Source organism: Erinaceus europaeus, chromosome X (assembly GCF_950295315.1).
Source record: "Erinaceus europaeus chromosome X, mEriEur2.1, whole genome shotgun sequence".
In the NCBI taxonomy this organism is placed as follows: domain Eukaryota; kingdom Metazoa; phylum Chordata; class Mammalia; order Eulipotyphla; family Erinaceidae; genus Erinaceus; species Erinaceus europaeus.
Window position 1 is genome coordinate 43,822,459 of NC_080185.1, and position 23,307 is coordinate 43,845,765.

Genomic DNA, 23,307 nt, shown 5'->3' on the forward strand with positions numbered 1-23,307 from the left:
TTACCCACATGGAAAAGCAGGCATCTTTACCAGATGAGCGCTCTCACTGGTTCTATCATTACATTTTATTTATTTATTTATTTATTTATTTATTTATTTAATCCCTTTTGTTGCCTTTGTTTTTTTATTGTTGTAGTTATTATTTTTGCCGTCACTGCTGGATAGGACAGAGAGAAATGAAGAGAGATGGGGAAGACAGAGAGGGGAAGAGAAAGACAGACACCTGCAGACCTGCTTAACCACCTGTGCAGCGACTCCCCTACAGGTAGGGAGCCGGGGGCTCGAACCGGGATGCTTATGCCGGTACTTGCGCTTTGCGCCATGTGCGCTTAACCCGCTGTGCTACCACCCCACTCCCCTATCATTACATTTTTAACTGAGACAGACAGACAGACAGACAGACAGACCTGAGCACTAGTCTATTATCTTATGCAATGTGAGATGAAAATATACAGCCTAATGTGCACAAGGAATGCATTTCATGACTCAGCCACCTCCTGAACCCAGCAATCTGATTTTTCAAAATGATTTATGTTATTCAAGCAGCCTTCTGCTATTATTCGTCAAAGAAGCAACTGATAAAGTATTTTAGAAAACAACAGAGAAATATATAATTCCCTTGGATCTAGTGAAGATTCTGTACGTTGACAACCATTCAATAAAAATCCTCATTAAAACAGTAACTCCAGGGTAGGGCAGCTATATATCAAAATAGCCCCATTTGTCAACTTCAGTTTAGATAAAAGTCCACTTACTCATGTTTCAAAGTAACCTGTAGTAAAATCACAACAGAACCAAGTAGCTGAATTTATGACTGCCTGGAAAAGACAGTGCCCAACACAATCATGAAGTGAAAAGGCAAGACCTTGGGCTGCAGGCCACATTACAGTTTTATCATGTTAATATGCTAATATAGTTTGCCAGGTTAAGCATTCAAAGGTGTGCTAATCTTAAAACGTAAATGCAATAACTTGTAAGTTCACCCTAAATAACAGCTAGAGCTTTAAAGAACTTAACCATATTCCTTAAGAAAATTTTAAATAAACCAATTCTATCCTCAGTAAACTCATTATTCAGACTGTGAGAATTTTTTACTTCTTCTGAGTTCACTGCTTACCACCAAAGACAGGCAGAGGAACCAAAATCAAACAAGACAATTTACTTTGAAGGGGAGTCCCTTCACAGGAGGTGAAGCAGGTCTGCAGGTGTCTTTCCCTTCCTCTCTCCATTTCTCTCTGTTCTATCCAACAACGCCGACATCAATAATAACTACAACAATAAAACAACAAGGGCAACAAAAGGGAATAAATAAATATTTTTAAAAAGACTATTTTCATAAAGTAATGTATATATACATATATATATTACCTTTGATAAAATATTTAACTGGAAAGGGAATTGTAAACTAATATCTGAAATCAGGTTTTGATGTAACTGGAGCTTTTAATTGCCCATGCTCCCTACCTAGCATAGATAGTAGAAAAGGAAACAGAAGATTTAATTTTAAGTAATTTGTTTGATAAATTCTATATGTATGATGTTCTACTTTTGCATTCCGTCATGTTTTGAAGGGTGGACAGATAGTCTAGAAAAATCTCAAACTATCAGAAGAAATTACAGAAGCCAGACCTTCCACCTTCTGTACCCCATAAAGAATTCTGGTCCAGGGGCTGGATGGTAGAGCACCAGGTTAAGTACACACAGTATGAAGGGCAAGGAAAGGATCCTGGCTCAAGCCCCTGGTTCCCCACCTGCAGGGGTGTGGCTTCACAAGTGGCTTTCTCTCTTCCTTTCTTCTTCCCCATCTCTCTCAATTTCTCTTTGTCCTATGAAAAAAAAATTGAAAAAAAATGGCCACAGGGGAGACCAGGTGGTGGTGCACCTGGTTGAGCACACATGTTACAGTGTACAAGGACCCAGGTTCGAGTCCCTTGTCCCCAACTGCAGGGGGAAAACTTTTGAGAGTGGTGAAGCAGGGGTCTCTCTGTCTCTGTCTATCTCCCCCTTCCCTCTCGATTTCTGGCTTTCTCTATCCAATAAACAAAGATAATAAAAAAAAAATTTAAAGATCTTATTTATTAAAAAAAAATGGCCACAGAAGCAGTAAATTCATAGTGCAGGCACTGAACCCCAGTGATAACCCTGGAGGGAAAAAAAAAGGAGGAGGAGGGGGTTTGGGTCCATAACCCCAGAGGAATAAAAAAATAAAGAATAGCGATGCTTCCAATGGAAGAGATGGGATATGGAATTCTGGTGGTGGGAATTGTACCCCTCTTATACTATAAACTCGTTAATCATTATTAAATCACTAATACATAATTTTTGAACTATCTGGAATGCTTACCTACATGAAATGTTCTGGTGTCTAGGAAAATAGCACAGGACTTGCATGTTAGGATTTTTGGTTTAACCCATGGTACCACTTATATCAGTAACGGTGCTTTGTTTTGTCTCTCTCTGCTGCATACGAAATTCTTGTGTGTGTGTGTGTGTGTGTGTGTGTGTGTAATCTTAAAAAAATCCTATAGGTTCAGTTCGTTATTTTTAATAAAAACAATCATTTCAACTCTTAAAAAAAATTATTTCACCTTTTTTACATTTTGAATAAGAATCATTGCTGATGAGTTTTTCTAATATCCTAGCTACTACTAATGTACTTTCCAATTAATTTGATAGTCTACAGTGGTTTTTGTCTGGTGGAAAATATTAATAACTACCACATGCATACACTGGGACCACTAGAAGACAACTCTGATGGGGAAGAAAAAGAAAAGGAAACATGTTTCCAATTAGTGACTTGCAGCCAGAAATATGAATCAGAGTTACACACACACACACACACACACACACACACACACACACACGACTGAAAAAAGTGATTGACAAAAATCTAAAAACAAGTACAGCAAAAATACTGAGATCAAGACTTTTCTTGATGAAACATAGAAGCCCAAACCAAAAATAAACCTTTCGTAAAGGTTTTCTCTTAGAAACAAATGAGAAAGTCTATAAAAAGCAGTAGCAGCTTTAACAGCAAGGCCATTTTTTAGGACTGCTCTTTTTTATTTTTTAATTATCTTTATTTAGTGGATCGAGACAGCCAGAAATTGAGAGGGAAGAGGGAGGCAGAAAGGGAGAGAGACAGACACCTGCAGCACTGCTTTACCACTTGTGAGGCTTTCCTCCTGAGAGTGGGGACTGGGGGCTTGAACCCGGGTCCTTGAACACTGTGCTCTCAGCAAGGTGCGCTACCACCCAGCCCCAAGCAAGGACATTTTCTGATTTAGCTACCTTACCATAATTAATTCCACCAAAGCTTAGAAAATACTGCATTTTGGTACCAGGTGGTGGTGCACCTGGTGAAGTGCACATGTTATAGTACTCAAGGACCCTGGATCGAGCTCCCAGTCCCCACCTGCAGAGGGAAAGCTTTGCAAGTTTTAAAGCAGTGCTGCAGGTGTCTCTCTTTCTCTCTCCCTCTCTATTTCCCCTATCCTCTCGATTTCTGGCTGTCTCTATCCAATAAATAAAGACAATTAAAAGAAATTTAAAAAGAAAATAGTGCATTTTAGGGTCAGGGAGATAGTACAATGCTTAAAAAGCCTTCATGCCTCAGGCTTTGAGGTCCCAGGTACCATTACAAAAAAGAGCTGAGGAATGCTCTGAAGAAAAAGAAAAAGGAAAAAAGTGAATTTTCTTGATTCAAACAGTAAATTACACATAACCAAATGGCAAAAGAGTTAGCCTTGTCATTAGAATTATTAGCGCTTAAGTAATTAGCCCAGGTTATTTGAATAAAAACTTAAAAAGAATACATTACAGAATGTTTATTGATTAGGCAAGTAGGGAGGAACCTAATGTTTTACCTTTCCATTCAAAGCCATCATCTAATTACTGCAAATTAATGAGGTTCTACTTCTGCTGGCTGTCCCTTCTCTGCCGAGTTGAGTGAGTCTGCTTAATTAAGATAATTCTTCTACCTAGCTCACAAAAAGCACCCTTCTATCTTCCAAAACTACAGGATAATTAGAAGAGATAGTATGAGTAAAAAGTACTTTGAAAATTAATGCCCAACATTAGCTGACAGTATGGCATTACCTGTTCTTTGTTCCTTCACAAGGTACAGGAATACAAATGGTTCTTGCTTACTATGAACACAGTCATCCACAAATAAAAGATGGTAAACAAGGAATTGATAGGACTGCAGGAAAACTGGCAATGCCTCCCAAGGTTTCATGGCAATATTTAATATTTGCCCAGCACAGGAAATCTCCAAGTCACGAAGGTTCCATAAATCCAAGTCACTGTTCTTGGCTCAGCCCCATTTTCTCCCTCTTTACTCAAAGGAGTGCGCATGAGTGTGTGTGTGTGTGGGGGGGGGTGGTGGCTAATGGTGGTCATTCTAAAGTAGAAGAAATTGTGAAGAGAAGTGTGACACCATAGGACATGAAATACTTTATTTACCCCTACCTAACCATTAGTCACTGCTATACATCAACTGTAGACAACTCTACACTGAAAAATAAGGCAAGGGTTAAAATAAAAGTCAGGGAGTCAGGCGGTAGCGCAGCAGGTTAGGCACACATGGCGCAAAATGCAAGGACTGGCGGAAGGATCCCGGTTCGAGGCCCTGGCTTCCCACCTGCAGGGGAGTCGCTTCACAGGCAGTGAAGCAGGTCTGCAAGTGTGTGTCTCTCTCCCTCTCTGTCTTCCCCTCCTCTCTCCATTTCTCTCTGTCCTGTCCAACAACGATGACATCAGTAACAACCACAATAACAACAACAACAATAAAAAAACAACAAGGGCAACAAAAGGAAATAAATATTAATAATTTTTGTTTAAAAAGTCAATAATCAAAAGCTAAGACCTGGGATACTTCATCTACTTACAGGGGAAAAAAAAACAAACCTCAGTCTTGAGCCTTAATCTCTAAAGCCAATCCAATAAAGATAAAACATCAATTGCAAAATACTGGCAGATCAACTCACTTTCACTATAGAGGTACTAAATTTTGTTTTAAAGAATTTTTTTTTGTAATTTTATTTATTTATCTTCCCTTTTGTTTCCCTTGTTATCTTTTTTTTTATTGTTGTTGTAGTTGATGTCGTCGTTGTTGGATAGGACAGAGAGAAATGGAGAGAGGAGGGGAAGACAGAGAGGAGGAGAGAAAGACAGACACCTGCAGATCTGCTTCACCGCCTGTGAAGCAACTCCCCTGCAGGTGGGGAGCCGGGGTTCGAACCGGGATCCTCATGCCGGTCCTTGCGCTTAGCGCCACCTGCGCTTAACCCGCTGCGCTACCGCCCGGCTCCCCGAGGTACTAAAATTTTATCAAGCTAGCTATCATTCTGCTAATCTATCTTTCAGTTATCCAACAGCCTGTGACCAATGTGTCCATTGTAACCAATATGACTGATCTTATCCTAAACTCCTTTCCAAAGACTCACTTGTATCTTATCGTCACTGTCTCTTCCCAGCTGTGAACATTATGCTGGGGAATTACTGTTCTAATGACACTGCGTAAGCTATGAAGGAAACACAAAATGAAGATGAATGAGGGTGGAACTGGGGCTTGGGAAAATGTTCAAACCATCTGCCATTTCAGTTTGACATTTGTAAATCAGAATACTGTAAAATACAGAATTAAAAGCTTAACACAACAGATTGTTAGTACAACTGCTAATGGCCAGGAAGATAATTCCCCTACTCTCCTAATTCGAAGGTGTCTAGGAAGAAATACCAAAGAGGACTGTGGATGCTAAGTTCATCCATGGCTTGTCTCTCCAGTTCAAGAGCCTACTTAGTGATCAGAATGTCTGCTTCTGAGAAAGTGACTCTGAATACAGTTCTACATACCATTAATACTTATTAGTTCTCTAGAAAGCTTGAGCCTGCGGTTCAGAAGAAAACCCAGAGTGACTCGAGAGGTGGCGCAATGGATAAATGTTGGACTCTTAAGCATGACGTCCTGAGTTTGATCTCCAGCTCTGAGTGATGCTCTGGTTTTCTCCACTTCGTTTTCTTATGAATTAATAAATATTTTAAGAGTGTGCAAGGTTTAATTAGTTTGTACTAGAATAGCCCATTATAATTAGTGACCAGTGAGTGAATAGGTTTTATATAGGAATTCCTTGCTATGCACAGGCTGTCTACTGTTAAGTATCACTAGTTTTCTATCAGAAGTTCTGGGTGCTGGGCAGTGGCACACCCAGTTAAGCAAACATATCATCTTGAGCAAGGACCTGGGTTCGAGCCCCTGCTCTCCACCTTCAGAGGAAACACTTCATGAGCAGTGAAGCAGGTCTGCAGGTATCTACCTTTCTCTCACCCTCTCTATCTCCCCTACCCTCTCAATTTCTCTCTGTCCTGTCAAGTAAAAATACAAAGGGAAAAATGTCCGCTGGGAACAGTGAATTCACAGTCCAAGACACTGAGCCCCAGTAATAACCCTGGTTCAAAAAAAAAAAAAGATGCAAAAATTTTATGCTTCATCTTTGGTCATAAAATTTTAAAAATTCATCAATCTCCCTTTCTTAAAATATGTTTAAAGGATCGGAGCCTTGTGGCAAAAGGAAAACTTTTTCCTGCTCTAAGTCTAAGGATTGCTTTATGGCAATATCAGATCCAACCAGTTTTTAATAAAATGTACTAATCTTTACAATGAAGTCATGCAAACAATAAATACAAATTCAAGTCAGGCAGCTCTTTTACAATATTTTTAGGGATTGTGGCTTCACCGGTAGAGTGCATGTTACCATGCATGACTACCTGGGTTCAAGCCCCCATTTCCTACGTGCAGTGGGGGAAGCTTTACAAGCAGTGGAGTGGTGCTTCAGGTGTAGCTCTTCCCCCTTCTCCATTTCATTATCTGAAAAATTAAGGGAAAGAAAAAGGCCACTATGAATGGTGGAGGAATTTTGCAGGCACTGAGCCCTAGCAATCACCCTAGTGGCACAAATCATAGACAAATCGATATATAAACAGCTGTATGGATGCTTTATATATAATTTTATTGCCTCCAGGGTTAGCTATCACTGGGGCTCAGTGCCTGCACTACGAATTCACTGCTCCTGGAGGCCATTTTTTCCCATTTTGTTGCCCTTGTTGTGCTTGTTACTGTGGTTATAGCTGTTGTTGTTGGATAGGACAGAGAGAAATTGAGAGAGGAAGGGAAGACAGAGAGGAGGAGAGAAAGGTCGACACCTGCAGACCTGCTTCACCACTTGCGAGGCAACCCCCCTGCAGGTGGGGAATCAGGGACTCTAACCAGGATCCTTACGCTGGTCCTTGGGCTTTGTGCCATGTGCGCTTAACCCGCTCTGCTACCGCCCAGCCCCCATATGGATGCTTTTTAATGGGCAAGGACACAGCTCACCTGATAGAGTGCACGCTATACCACATATGTGGACCCGGGTTTGAGCTCTGGTATCAAATGAGAGTGCCATGGGTGTCACCATGGTAAGGTCTAGAGATGATGGTATCAGTGCTGTCTCTCTCTCACCCTCTATTTAGCTGAATGAAAAGAAAGAAAAAAGTCAGCCCAGGAATGGCAGAAACTGCACACATTTGAGGCCCCAGCATGCCCCCCAAAAAAAACCCAAGTATTTTTATTTATTTTCCTTTTTTGTGATTAATAATAAGCTACACGACTATAGGATTACAGTGTATAGTTCCACACACCACATCCACTACCAAAGTTCTGTGTTCCCCACTCCCCTCCCACCTCCCGAACATAACCACCATAGTTCTCACAAGTCTTAGAAACAGTTTGCTTGCTTCTGTTTTTCTCAAGTTCATATGTATTAGTTCACTAGATACATCTCTTTACTTATTTTGCTAAGCATAATCACGTCCAGCTCCATCAATTTTGTCCCAAAGGTCACAATATCATCACTTTTATGGCAGAATAGTATTCCTTGGAATATAAATATATATCCCATATGTTTTTTAAAAAGTCTTTTTAAAAGATGTATGTATTGCAGTCAGGGGACACAGCTAGAGAGCAGGACTTGTATGCCTGAGACTCCCAGTTAGATCCCCAGCAACATACCTTGCAAGCCTAGAAGATTTAATTCAATCATTTCAAAACTTACAAGCCTGCGTTAATCTTCTAATTAAGAAAGATAAGCTATTTTTTTTGAGAAGTATATACAACATAGTAAGATTATACTTTAATTTTTTAAAACGTGACTTATCACTTCCATAGAAATGGATACTAATACTGGCCAGATCATAAACGTATTTAACCACTTCTGACGAGATCAGGCGTGTTCAGAGTGGTGTGGCCATAGACAATTGAACCACTTCTAATTCTGTTAACACAAGGGATTAATTTATATATTTAGAAACTATTACTACACCATACAATACTAAAACATGAACACCAAAAGCAAATGTATTTCTTGTTCTTTTTTTGCCTCTAGGTTTTTCGCTGTTGCTCAGTGCCAGCACCACAAATCCACTGTTCCTGGAAGGTATTTTTTCCACTGGGGGGGGGCAGGTAGGACACAGAGAAATTGAGAGAAGAGGGGGAGAGAGAAAGGAAGAAAGATAAGACACCTGCAGACCTGCTTCACTGCTTGTAAAGCAACCTCCCTGCAGGTGGGAAACTGGGGGTTCGAACCCAGATCCTTGCGCAGTCCTTGTGCTTCATACTATATGCACTTAACCCAGTGCATCACCACCTGGCTCCCCATATACTAATCTTTCTTTAGTAGCCTTATATTTTATTTACAAAGATAGGCAAACAGATAACTCAAACCTATTTATAAATAAAACTTTCTTAGTTATGTGAATTCAAAGACTTCTTAAAAGATTTTATTTTACTTACTAATGACAGGAGCTAGATCTAAATAATCACTCTGGCACATGAGATGCTGTGGATCAAACTCAGGACCTCATGCCTGAAAATTCAATGCTTTACCCACTGTGCCACCTCCTGGTCCACAATTTTGAGTTTCATTTTTACAGTGATATAAAATGTAGGGGCTGGGAGATGGCTCCCCCAGAAGAATCCACATATTACCATGCACAGGGACCAAGGTTCAAGTCCCTGGCCACCACGCAGGAGCACCTGTAAGGGGAAAGCTTCATGACCAGAAGGGCGGTGCCCTCTTTTTCTCTCTCATAGGATTGATTCTCCCTCCGTCTTAGGAAAGTGAAAGACAGAGTCCACCAGAAGCAGTGGAATTAAAACAGGCATAAAATACCCTGGCTCCAAAAAGGGGGTGTGGTGGTGGTGGTGTCAGGTAGTGGCACTCCAGGGTAAGCATACATAGTACAAAGTGCAAGGGCCCGTGCAAGGATCCAGGTTTGAGCCTCTGGCTCCCCACCTGCAGGGGGTGGCTTCACAGGTAGTGAAGTGATGAACTCTGGAGACAGAAAAAAGAAGAAAAAAAAAAACACAAGATGTGAACTTCAGATATAGCTCACCAGGTAAGGGGCATGCTCTGTCATGCAAATGGCCTAGGTTTGAACCCTGGCATCACATGGAAGTTCCACAGCACTAGGAGTAGCTCTGACACTGTGATGCCCTTCTCCCCCTTCCCCCACTCCTCAGTCTCTCCCACTGTATCTAAGCGAAAGAGTCAAACCAGGAGTGGTCAAATCACAAATGCCAAAGGCCCCAACTTTGCCCCCCTAAAGAGGCAAGGCGAGGTGGAAAAGACAGACACAAGATGTATCTGTCAAGCAAGGCAGTTATTCAGTCTTTTTACCTTTCTTTCATCCGAAAGCTGGACATTTCTCAACAGCTTTCTCCATAGGGTATTTCTTTCTGCAACCTAAGGAACTCAAGTCTTCTGAGAAGTAAGACTATTTGCTAGTTGCTCGAAGACTGAGGTTCTTGTCAGTCGCTTGAACTAGTTGAGGAAAAAAAAAAAAATCTCACCTCAGTGATGGCCCAGGATACTGAAATTCTTTTCTGGCTGATCTCACGAAGAGGTGCCTACTGGATACCAGGTGAGGATGCTTTCAACCTTCAAGCCAGTGACTAACAGTGGAAAGAGGAGGAAATCCTTGCCTATACGGGTCCTTGTTGAATTCTATATATTTAAAATGGTTTTTGTGGATTTGAAACCAACTGACCCTGATGGAATGCCAAACTACAAATGTCCAGACAAGCTGCAGCTAGAAAGAAAACGCCAAGAAGACCTGAAGTGCTTTAGGAGAACCTAAGTATATGGTAATCCCAGTATTTGAGAGTGGGCAAAGGAGCTGGGAGAATAACTGATCGGCTGGTTGCTACAGTAACCGAGATAAATTGGTATACTGACAGCAGGAAAACATTAAGGTTGCCTTCAGGTAAGAGGCCCACACTTTTTTTGTCTTGGGGGCTTTTTATTTCTCCTCACAATTTTGAACTAGGAGACGACAAACTGATGCAAAGACTGCTTGGGTTGAAAACAAGAGAAAAGGAAATACTGTACTTTGAAGAGTAAGGAAAAGCACCCAATTAACGGTTTGGCTGATTGGCAGAATAGTATCCAGCTGCTAGAGGGGAACAGAGGTTGTGATGATTTGTAGAAATCCGCTTAGCTCTGGGAGACAACAGGCATGTGGGTTAATTATCAATTCAAGTTAAGTATCAGTCGGGTATCATAAAGGACCTACAAGTTTTACTACTTCAAATTTTGTTTGAGGCTATTTCTTTTATTTATTTATTTATTTTCCCTTTTGTTGCCCTTGTTTTTTTTTAAATTGTTGTTGTAGTTATTATTGTTGTTATTTATGTCATTGTTAGATAGGACAGACAGAAATGGAGAGAGGAGGGGAAGACAGAGAGGGGGAGAGAAAGATAGACACCTGCAGACCTGCTTCACTGCCTGTAAAGCTACTCTCCTGCAGTTGGGGAGCCGGGGGCTTGAACTGGGATCCTTGAGCCAGTCCTTGTGCTTTGCACCACATGCGCTTAACCCAGTGCGCTAACGCCCGACTCCCCTGAGGCTATTTCTTATGGGCAGTTCATCTCTTACAGGAAAAAAAATGTTATTTAATTCACATTGTGTAGGTGGGTGTCTAAAAAACAATAAAAGGTGTCCTCTGTCCTATGGTAGAGTCTTATCTCACTTGTCCACACCCCAGGAAGCAGTCTTTATAACTAGGTCTCTATTCTGGTTGCTGGGGCTACCTTCACCTCTTCTATCTCCATCATCATTACCTTCCTCCACCTCTACCACCCCCCCCCCGGAAGTCATTATCAGAATTTCAGGAAAAAGAACAGTCTATTCAAGGGGCATGCCTTGCAAATTCACCTGACTCTGTCAAAATCAAAACAATGGCAGGCAAGGGGCAAGGGCTTGCATGCCTAAGCTCCTCGGTTCAATCCCCAGGTCCTGCAGAAAGGTGCAGGATTTGCGAGCATTAGATCAAGTGGATGGGAGTGTCACTTAGGAGCCCCATTAACAAGAATGGTAAAAATCATCCACAAGTATACCCAGCAATACTTTCCCTCCTCCCACCTCCTCCCACAGACAAACCGCATAGTGTAAATGAGAAATCCAGAGACATGGGTTCTAGTTCCAAATCTGCCACTAATCAGCAGTGTGTCACTTCCTCTCTCTCTAAGGCTAGGTTTCTCTTTCAGCTAAATGATCTCTGATCCCTTCCTACTGAAATTTCACCATTCTATCCTTTCTTACGAGGCCACAAAAATATTTATTTTGGTCACCACTAAAAAGCAATTAAAAATAAAGAATGCCCCAAACCTATTTACTTTGATAATATTCTTTTTTTAAGATTTTATTTATTTATTAATGAGAAAGATAGGAAGAGAGAGAAAGAACCAGACATCACTCTAGTACATGTGCTGCCGGGGATCGAACACAGGACCTCATGCTTGAGAGTACAAAGCTTTACCACCATGCTACCTCCCGGACCACACTTTGATAATATTCTTAGTGTCAGCTTTTACACTGTTTCTGTACACTCCATTAATCTCATACATAATTTAGACCGGTAAATGTTTAATTTTAAATGCCCAAGTCTTGAATCATGCAGCAAATACCATGAAGTTTACTCAACTAAAAACAGTAACAGGAAAAAAAACTTGAAAAGATGCTCCAAGAAATAAAAGCATATACTAGCAAACTTCAACACACTGACAGACTAAAATTTAGAGTTGAAATAGTCCTCAGAATGTCATCTCAATTTAAAGATGAGGAAATGAAATGAATGACTCACACGTCAAAATATTTTCCTACTATGCCACACTTCCTTCTCCCTTTGCTGCTTTATCAAAAGACAGCACAGTGGTGGCCGCAAGAGCAAGGTTTCATTCCTAACTCTGCCATCAACTTGCTATGGGACTTTGGAGAATACACAAACTCAACAGACTTTGCTTTTCATTTAAAAAAACAATTTTTTTAATTATCTTTATTTATTGGATAGAGAGAGCCAGAAATGAAGAGGGAAGGGGGTGATAGAGAGGGAGAGAGACAGAGAGACACCTGCAGCCCTGCTTCACCACTCATGACGCGTTCTCCCTGCAGATGGGAACCAGGGAGCTCGAACCCGGGTCCTTGTGCATTGTAATACCTGCGCTCAACCAGGTGCGCCACCACCCGGCCCGTTTGTTTTGTTTTTTAAATGAAGTTTAACTGGATTTCCTTTCTGAGTTGTAATATGCTATGGTCTTTATAAAAATCCCAATCTAGGGGTTAAGCCACGTGGCACAAAGCGCAAGGACCAGCATAAGGATCCCGGTTCGAGTCCCTGGCTCCCCACCTGCAGGGGAGTCACTTCACAGGCGGTAAAGCAGGTCTGCAGGTGTCTCTCTCTCTTCCCCTCCTCTCTCCATTTCTCTGTCCTATCCAACAACAATGACATCAATAACTACAACAATAAAACAACAAGGGCAACAAAAGGGAATAAATAAATAAATAAATGTTTAAAAAAGAAAAAAATCCCAATCTGACAAAACAAAATACCTATTCTTGAAAAATTAAGTGGGACTTTCTAGCTAGAGAACTGAACAGCTTGGGATGCTGGGTTTTTTAAAACTGTCAGTTCAACGCAGCAAGTTGATCCTAGAGCATCTGACTTCAGAATCTCTTAGGGAAGGATAGACAGTACACACACATAGTCACACATTTGCAGCTGTGATGTACTAGGGAAAAAAAAATACTGACCCAGGAGTCTGAAATACTGGTTTCAAATACTAGCCCGGTCACAAGTTTGCCTCTTAGACCAAACCATTAATCTCTGAGCCTAGTGTTCCACAAATATAACAATAGAAACAAGAATAAGGAAATATGGGCTGGAACCAAGGGGTAAACTCAGTGGTAGATTGTGGGCTTTGCATGTGTGAGACCCTGGGTTCTTGTCCTTCCTTCCTCTCCCCGCCCCCCCCCCCACACAGAAGGACAGATACCTGTTCTCAAATATCAACCAAAATAAAATATTATAAATGTGATCATAGGGCTGGAAGGTAGCAATCTGGTTGACCACATGTATTACCTATTATCATGTGCAAGGACCTAGGTTTAAGCCCCCAGGTCCCCCCACCTGCAGGGGTGGGGTGGAGGGAAGCTTCAAAAATGGTGAAATCCGTTTTCAGCCCATCTTGGATGGAGCTTGAAAGAATCATGTTAAGTGAGGTAAGTCAGAAACAGAAGGGTGAATATGGGATGATCTTACTCACAGGCAGAAGTTGAAAAACAAGATAAGAAGGGAAAACACTAAGCAGAATGTGGACTGGAGCTGGTGTATTGCACCCAAGTAAAAGATTCTGGGCGTGGGGGTGGGGGGGAGGGTTCAGGTCCTGGATCATGATGGCAGAGGAAGACTGAGTGGAGGTTGTATTGTTATTTGGAAAACTGGGAATGTTTTATTTTACTGTTGACTGTAAACTACTAATCCCCCAATTGATAAAAAAATACACACACACACCACTACCACCACCACCACCACCACCACCACCACCAATGTTTGTTTTAGCTAAACAACATCCATACAAAAAAAAGTTATAGTCACTGTTAAAAAAAAGTGGTGGGAGTTGGGCAGTAGCACAGCGGATTAAGCGCACGTGGTGCAAAGCGCAAGGATTGGAGTAAGGATCCGGGTTCGAGCCCTGGGCTCCACACCTGCAGGGGCGTCACTTCACAGGCTGTGAAGCAGGTATGCAGGTGTCTGTCTTTCTCTCCCCCTCTCTGTCTTCCCCTCCTCTCTCCATTTCTCTGTCTTATCTAACAATGACAACATCAATAACAATAATAACTACAACAATAATAAAAAAATAAGGGCAACAAAAAGGAAATTAAAATAAATATTTTTTTTAATCTTTTAAAAAAAAGTGGTGAAGCAGTGCTGCTGGTCTCTCTCTCCGCTTCTCTACTTCTAGCTCCCCTCTCAATTTCTCTGGGTCCTATCAAAATAAAGGAAGAAAGGTATATACATCTATGTGATCCTGCAAAGCTGGACAGCAAGTGGAGATGATCACCACTGTGGAAATGAAACCTGCACTGGCAGTCAAAGTCTAATCTACAAAAAAAACAGGACTGATGTCAAACTTTTCAAATTTGCTTTCGGTGTGTAGACTAAGCAGAAGCCACCACTAGCAGGGGACTAGAAAAAATAAACCAATTGCAGGCGATGGCGTGTGTATTTTGATTCTGCTGATTAACAAAGCATCCGAGATAAGTCTCAACTGCCTACTCAGTTTACTAGAATTTGGTGAAATGGTCTGCATACTTTAAGAACATGCAATAGCAAGGGACAGTGCCCAGTCCCTTAACCTTTTAAGAGTCTACAGTGTGGCAGGGCAATTTATATCAAGAGACAAAAGATACTTCTGATGACCAGATAGCTGGTGCCACCACCTGTCTCCACAAATCGAGATTTCTCACTCCATTTCTAGGCTGTCTGCTAAGTCTCCTCACAGTACCTATGTAAGCAACCTTTTCTGTCCTCTCAGTACAGCTAGTTGTTTCGGGTGCATTTCTGAGAAGTCTAAATTCTTTTCTAGCTCCCCTCGTTAATGCAGGATAGAACTCATAAAATTCAGACTGATGCTGTCATTTTACCCATATAGTTATAGCTCAGCACACTCAATATTTGGGCAGATTAGAGTTAAAAAATCAAAATACTGGGTCTCAGGAGACATTTTAACTTTTTACCTAGAAACAAAAGACCAGAGTGCTTGAGAAGTTATATTATCCCAAGAGGAAAGAAATGACTCGGTATCAGTTCTATCAAAAATGACTCACGTGGTGTAGATAGATTAAATAGCTCCATGTTCCGTATATTTCCTCCCAAAGTAAGCACTGTGCAAAGTCACATTTGCTAGTTCCAATGAAGGAAGGAAGAAGGAAATCAACTTTTGAGTTCTTTCTATGTGTCAGGTACTGGATCAGACAGTTTGAACTGGAATTAACAGATCTTCAAAATGCCGTTTTATTCACTGAAAAGGAACAATACTCACACAGGTCTAAATTGATCTCAATCATATATACCAATTGTGACACAAACACAGAGAGAGAGAGAGAGAGGTATTAAGTCTCTATTTTAACCTGAAATGAGAATTCATTCGTTTGAGGGGAAAAACCACAAAAATAAACTTAGTGGTGGTTATCAGAAACAGTGGGGGGCACGGAAACTTTGGTGGTGAGTGTGGCAAACTGTTTACACGCATGTGTGGGTGAGAAACTATACCCTTAAAAATCTTGTAAGTCTGTAAACCAATGTTAAATCACTACTGGTGTCATATTAAAAAATTAAATTAATTGTGAGGAAATCCAATGGCTAGGAAATGCAAATATATTTCTATGCTCTATAATCTAGCTCTGAATTTCTTAAAGACTTTGAACTTGAAGGAGGTTCAGTACTGTCTCAAGACTGACCACTGCTACCTTCAAAACCCTTAAGAGTTATCTGAGAGCTAGTGGAAACATATATATATATATATATATATATATATATATATATATATATATATATATATATATGTATGTATCCCAGAATGCACAGATAACTTATTTGCATCAAACGGGGCATTTCTTCCAGGGGGTGGGTTTGAGAACTGAACTGAAGGCAGCTGATCTCAGAGGCACCATACTCTGTGACTTAAGATTAACATGCAAATTCGACCAATTTCAAGTTCTTTACAGGGAGAAGAGAAATCTCCCCGCCTCTGATTCAACGCAAGTCCACTTCGCGGAAAAGCTCGGCGAAATTGCTTTTGAATCTGATCCCAACTTGGAAAAGCGTTAAAGAGTGGGGAAGTCCAAGTCTTGGGCCACCGAAGCATTCCCACTAAGGCACTTCCCACTAAGAAGCTCCCGTATTAATCACCGCTGAAACATCTTGCAAAACCAGAGAAAGAGCACAAAGCCGCGGCTCTCCTGCCAACCATCAGATTACTCAGCACTTGTCTTTCTCTTTCTTTCTTTCTTTCTTTCTTTCTTTCTTTCTTTCTTTCTCTTTCTTTCTTTCTTCCTTCCTCTCTCTCTCTCTCTCCTTCCTTCCTTCCTTCTCCCTCTCTCTTTCTCTTTCTTTCATCTCTGTATTCCGTTGTGTACATTCCCAGTCCGGCTATCCTTCTCGATCGCACTCTTCCCCAACCCAAGAACCTTGCCTTCACTCCCTTTTGCCTTTGGGATCAGGTGCTCTTTTTGGCTCAAACTGTGGCTTGAGAATCCATCAGCTAGAGGACTTCTCCTGAGTCAACACCCAACGTGTGTGTGTGTGTGTCCCCAACCCTCCTCCCTCCTTTTCTTGTTGTGCAACGGAAAAGACAGCCAACAACTGAGAGTTACAACTACCTCTGAACCGAGCGAAGTTAGCGGCGAAAAACAAACAAACAAACAAACAAATGGAAGATGCCATTTCTCGGTCACTGGTCCCCAAGGCCGAAACGGATGCTCCCAAGGTAAGTTCTGCAAACCCCCCCCAAAAAATAAACAAACACATAAACATCGCCAGCTCTCCGGCACGGAAGCTGCCTCTCACCTCGCAGAAAGCTAGGTGAGAGGAGTCAAGGACTGGGACTGGATCCTCTTGGGGCCTTTCACCAGGGAGGAATATTTATTATTATTATTAATTTACTTCCCTAGCCCGCGACTCTGTCCGAAGTGCCCAGGACGAGGACTGCGAGGAGCAGCGGTGGCAGACACAGCGGGGACCTGGAAGGGCTTGCAGGGGGGGACGGCTCGGGAGAAGTCGTGGGGTGCGGTGGGGTAGGGTGGGGAGGGGAGACTGGGACGCCCGGCTTCGGGACCCCCAGTCGCAGTCACTTACCCTACGGGGTAGCCACCCCCTAGGTGCACATCTTCAGGGGCATCAAAGAATTCCTCCGTGTCGCTCTCCGACGCCATTTATAGGACACACCCGCGGGTGAGGGGGCCGGCGCCGCCTGCAGGGAGGGTGACTCTCGTCTCCTCCTCGTTGTCCTCCACCCTGGCGAGACCGTGGGGAAAAGGGTCCCGGGCAAAGAGCAGGAGGAGGAGGAGGAGGAGGAAGGAGCAGCAGCCGGTCAGGAGCAGGGGGTCGCCCTCAGCTGCCAGGCTGCGGGCAAAGACCGGTGGAGCGAGCGCCTGAGGGGGCGTCGGCGGGGTCCAGGGACAGTGGCTGCTGCCGCTCCAGGCGATAGGTGTATGGGCAGAGGCAGGGAAGAGGCGGCGGCTCTCCTCAGTGGGGGAGGGCGGGAGCGCAGACGACAGCAGCTCCAATTTCTCCCGCAGCGGCAATTACAGCAGCTGGGAGAGCTAGTGGCCCGCAAAGTACCGACGCTCATCTACCCTCGCGAGATTTCGGGAAGTGGGGGGGGGGGGACTAGAGAGAAACGGTAAAGCGTGGGCGGGGCGAAGAGGGGACGGGGGCGGTTCCTGAGAGGCTGCGCTTGGATTTCTTCTGGCCCAGAAGCCTATCAAAACGGCGCAAGCGCGTTGTGGGGCGTTGGAGGAGGGCCGGAAGTAGCCCCAAAGGGCGGAGCTGAGGTTTCAGAAGGGAGGAGTCCAGAAGCTGCGCCCCGGCAGCGTGGTGCCGGGCTTCTGCGACTACTAGATTGCAATAGATGGGGTGCGACAGGGCGTTTCACCCACTAACTCTGCCTCTCCAAAGAGAGCTTTACTGAAAGAGATAGTTTGTGAGGCTGCTGATTTTGTTTTGTTTTGTTTTGCTTTTTTTTTTTTTTTAAGTGAGAAAAGGCTACCGGGAAACATTGGATGTTGTTGTTTGCAGTTACCTCCGGTTGAACGTATCTGAGCTCGAAATAGTCACCCCTAGGTTAGGCAGGTTACCCCACCCCCACCCAGCGTTGCAGGAATAACCCTCCCTGCTTACTCCCAGCCATTACGGGCTGCAGGTTCAGTCCCCGGGGCCGGATGGTGGGGTCCGCGGGAGGTCCGTGCCCAGGATGGTCAGGTCCACGGAGTGATGAGACATTTCGCGCTGGAGCCAAGCCAGTCGAAAACCCTCCGGTGACTTTTCCTTTGAAAATATCTGTATCTGCCCACATTTGACTGTGAGAAAAAGGTCTTCTATATTGGCCACCATGTTCCGTCAGGCAAATGATGATGACGTGTGTGTGTGTGTGTGTGTGTGTGTGTGTGTGTGTGTGTTGTCAGGCTGAGAGCTAGTAACTTGATTCTTACCCTGAACAGCTTAATGTCCAGTGATGAAAATTTAAAAAGTGCTTTTTGAAAGATCAAATGCTCATCTCAGGGGCTTTTCTGTTGAGGCTGACTTTTCCTGAGAGGGGTGGGGTGAGGGAGAAGAGAGAGAGACAGAGAGAGAGAGAGAGAAACCACTGCACCCACCATACTGAAACTTCCACCACTGTGATGAGGTCCAGGCTTGAACCTGGTTTGTTTGCATAGTACAGCAGGCGCACACACACTATCCAGATGAGCTCTCTTGTAAACCCAAATGGTTCTATCGTTTGTTTTCCTTTTCCTTTTTTTTTTTTGAATTGTCACCAGGGTAGACTCCACCATTCCTACAGCCTTTTTTTATTTTGAGAGAGGGTGAGAGAGACACCTGCAGTACTGCTTCGCCACACCTGATGCTTCCTCTCTGTAGTTGGGAACCCAGATCCTTCCTTGCACATGGTAACATGTTTGCACTCTACCTCGTGAGCCACCCTCCACCTTTTTTTAGTGTTATATTATTTTTATTTATTTAGGGCAGAGGCACAGAAAATGAGAGGGAAGGAGTAAGATAGGGAAAGAGAGAGACATCCACCAGAGAACTCTGCTTCACCACTCCTGAAGCCTCCTCCTTGCAGTTGGGGACAGGGGCTTGGACCCAGGTCCTTGCATATGGTAACATGTTTGCGCTTCTACCCAGAGAGCCCCAACCCGCCTACCCAAGTCCCCCCCCCCCACGCCCAGGTTCTTTTTTTAAAGAAATATTTTATTTATGTAGGACAAACAGAAATTGAGAGGGAAGGAGAAAAGAGCGAGAGAGCGAGAGATAGAGACACCCATAGCACTGCTTCACTAGATATGAAGATTCCCTCCTGTAGGAGGGGACCAAGGGCTTGAAGTGGGGTCCATACACACTGTAAAATGTGCACTTTACCTGGTGTGCCACTGTCCACCCCTCCCCCCCCCAGGTTCTTAAAGGACAAATTAGTGTCTACTGACTTCCTCTGTTTTCACAAGGCACACTTCTTTTTATTTTTTTATATTTGTGTATTTTCCCTTTTGTTGCCCTTGTTGTTTTTCATCATTGTTGTAGTTATTATTGTTGTAGTTATTGATGTCGTTGTTGGATAGGACAGAGAGAAATGGAGAGAGGATAGGAAGACAGAGAGGGGGAGAGAAAGATAGACACCTGCAGATCTGCTTCACCGCCTGTGGAGCGACCCCCTTGCAGGTGGGGAGCGGAGGCTCCAACCGGGATCCTTAAATGGGTCCTTGCGCTTTACCCCATGTGCGCTTAACCCGCTGCCCTACAGCCGGACTCCCCAAGGCACACTTCTTTTTCCCATTGACAGGGCAGTTGCAACCATTGCTCCAGATGACTGGAGAAGCCTATGGACCTCTTAGAGTCTTTCTGGTAAAGCATTAGGAAAAGATCCAACATGGGTCTCTCTGGTGGACATGTATGCAACCACATGCCATAAACTGTATGTTCCTTAAGACCACAGGGACTTCAGGGAACACAGCATGATGTAATATGATGATATTTTTATAGCAAAAATAAACTTGACTCAATTCAGGTTAGAGACAACTGCCAAAACCAGTGTTGGTCAGATCAACTTGTCAAAAAAAGTTACTGGAAAATAAAAAAGCAGTTATACAAATCTGTCTGGTTTCCATAGCTTTTAGGATATGAAGATGGCAGAGAGGTTGTGTGAATTCCTGGGAAAGTGTATGATTTTTGTCACTGTCCTGTCATTATCAACTTTTATGTGTTTCTGACTTGTTAATTTCTGGGGTATAAAATTACATCTCAAAGCACTAACTTTGATTTTTTTTTTTTCTCCTAGAGCTTTGGAAAAGCACAGCTAAGTTAACGGAACTTACTGTTTCTGTTTATATAATATAGATTTTAGATTTGCCTTGAAAATTAACATTTGGTGTCGTGCACTTTTTTTAGGTGCTGAGGAAAATTCAAAATGAAGAAACATTAGTTCCTGTCCAGTAGAGACCAATATGACCTCCTAATTTGGTAATATTTTCCCCCTCTTAGACCACACCTACTTTCTTGTGTCATTTAAGGTAACTTAAACATTATTAAACTCCAAAAAAAAAGTCAGAATGGAATAAGAATCTTGATAACACTTTTAGAACTTTTAGAGTTGTCTATTTCAATTATTTTATCAGTTGTATAGGTGAAATTTTGACTTTCAAAACATGTGTATTACCTATGACAATTTTAAAAAGATATCAAAATATGTTAATTTTTGCACGAAACATTTAGTCTTGATTTTTTAAATATTTTTATTGGGAGACTAAAGATTTGTAGTCATATGATCCGGGATAAAGCAATGGGCTCTCAAGAGTGAGGTCCTGAGTTCAATCCCCGGCAGCACACGTATCAGAGTGATGTCTGGTTCTTTCTCTCTCTCCTATCTTTCTCATAAATAAATAAATAAATTCTTTTAAAAAATTATAGTCGGGAGTCAAGTGGTAGCATAGCGGGTTAAGCGCACATGGCACCAAGTGCAAGGACCAGCATAAGGATCCTGGTTCAAGCCCTCAGCTCTCCACTTGCAGGGGAGTCACTTCACAAGCGGTGAAGCAGGTCTGCAGGTGTCTTTCTTCCCTCTGTCTTCCCCTCCTCTCTCCATTTCTCTCTGTCCTATCCAACAATGACAACAGTAATAACTACAACAATTAAAAAAAAGAGGAAAAGAAAAAATTATAGTCAACAGTAAATACAGTAGTTGTTATATGTGTAACATTTCTTAGTTTTCTGCATAACACTCTAACCACCCCACCTAGGTCTTCCTCTACCTTCATGCTCTAGGACCTGACCCCCCCCCCAATCCTTTACTTTTCTACACCAACTCCAGTCCAGGTTCTGCTTTGTGTTTTCCTTTCTGTTCTTATTTTTAAACCTTAATGAATGAGATAATTCCATATTCACCCTTCTCTTTCTGGCTTATCTCACTTAACATGATTCCTTCAAACTCTATCCAAGATAGTCTTGACTTTTATTTATTTAAGATTTTTGTTGTTGCTGGGCCTTCACCATTCCAGGCTATTTTTTTTCCAGGGAGAGAAGAAAGAGAAGAAACACCACAAAACCAAAGCTTCCTACAATGTGGTGGGCCAGGCTTGAACCTGGGTTACTCACATGGAAGAGCAGGCACACTATCCAGATGAGCTATTTTGCCAGCCTTATTCTTGACTTCTAAAGCAGCAGGTTTTAGGTTTCATCCAAGGAAGTGGTTTTGAAGTGTGTCTCCTTATTAAAGATGGAAACTTTAACCAAATCTTTTATCATGCAAAATTTCAGATAAAAAAATAAATAAATAAAAACTACCCTGAAGACCAGCCACACAGCTCAGTAGTGGAGTGCAGGACTTGCATGCCTAAGGTCCCAGAGACCTTAGTTTCAGTCACTGATACCACTGAGGGTTACACTAGTTTCTCTTATTCATGAACATAAATAAGTCTTTGTGCTTGTGTGGCGGGAGGTGGGGGTGGGGTGAGGAACTGCTCCTATCAGTAGTTGAAGCTGCAATACCTCACATTCCTGCCTACTTGGCCTTCCCTGAATTTCTGTGGACTTCCCCCAGCTTCCATTATAAAAAAGAAAATCATTGACCCAAAGTTGGTGTTGGCAAATCATGGTTCACTGGATAAATCTGCCTCATTGTCTTTTTTAAAAAGTTATTAGTGATTTAACAATGATTTACAAAATTATAAGATTTCAAGGGTATAGTTTCACACTGTATGTGGTAGGTATAAGAACCATAATGACCACCCAAGTCCTGTGGCTCCCCAACTCCATAACAGCCACAGTTCTCAAAAAGTCTAAGCGACAAGTTGGCTACCATTTGTTCTGCAAGTTTATTTGTTTTGGTTATCTGTATTCCACATGTTAGTGAAACCATCCATTAGTTGTCTTTCATCTCTTATTTCACTTAACATAATCACCTCCAGTCCCATCCATTTTGTCTTGAAAGATTCAGTCTCATCTAATTTAATTGCAGAGTAATGTTCCATTGACTGTATACCCCACAACAATTTTTAATCCTTTTATTGATTATTGGATAGAGACAGAGAGCAGTTGATACTCTGATGAAATCACTCATAGAGGAAAAAAGAGAAAAAATTGAAAGGGGGAATAGAGATAGAGAAATAGAGACACCTGCAGCTCTGCTTTACCACCCGTGAAGCTTTCCCCCTGCAGGTGGGGATAAAGGGCTTAACTCAGGTCCTTGTGCACACATTGTGTGTGCCACCGCTTAGCACCTGTCCCATAACTTCTTTTTTTAATTTTTACTTATAAAATGGCAATATTGACAAGACTATAGGATAGGAGGGGTACAATTCCACACAATTCCCACCCCTAGAACTCCGAATCCAATCACCTTCCTTGATAGCTTCCCTATTCTTTATCCCACTGGGAGTATGGAAACAGGGTCAATATGGGGTGCAAAAGGTAGAAGGTCTGGCTTCTGTAATTGCTTCCCCACTGAACATGGGCACTGACCGATCGATCCATACTCCCAGCCTGTCTCTTTCTTTCCCTAGTAGGGCAGAGCTCCCGGGAAGCGGGGCTCCAGGACACATTGGTGGGGTCATCTGCCCTGGGAAGTCCAGTTGACATCATGGTAGGGTCTGGAACCTGGTGGCTAAAAAACAGTTAACATACAAAGTAAAAAAAATTGTTGACTAATCATGAACCTAAAAG

General features: G+C 42.5%; 1 protein-coding gene across 2 annotated transcripts in view; it reads right to left on the bottom strand.

The window, feature by feature from the left end:
• The window catches only part of WDR44 (WD repeat domain 44), a 103,138-nt gene extending 85,388 nt beyond the window's left edge, over window positions 1-17,750 (bottom strand). Inside the window, exons 1-2 of one of the 2 annotated variants that reach the window (XM_060183098.1) lie at window positions 17,233-17,750; window positions 9,717-9,860 (exon numbers count right to left, since the gene is read on the bottom strand). In XM_060183098.1, coding sequence (XP_060039081.1) covers window positions 9,717-9,742 — 26 coding nt within the window. In that variant the 5' untranslated portion in view covers window positions 9,743-9,860; window positions 17,233-17,750. The remainder of the gene's footprint in view (window positions 1-9,716; window positions 9,861-17,232) is intronic. The other variant, XM_007530394.3, reaches the window with a different exon arrangement.
• Window positions 17,751-23,307: the final 5,557 nt, after the last annotated feature.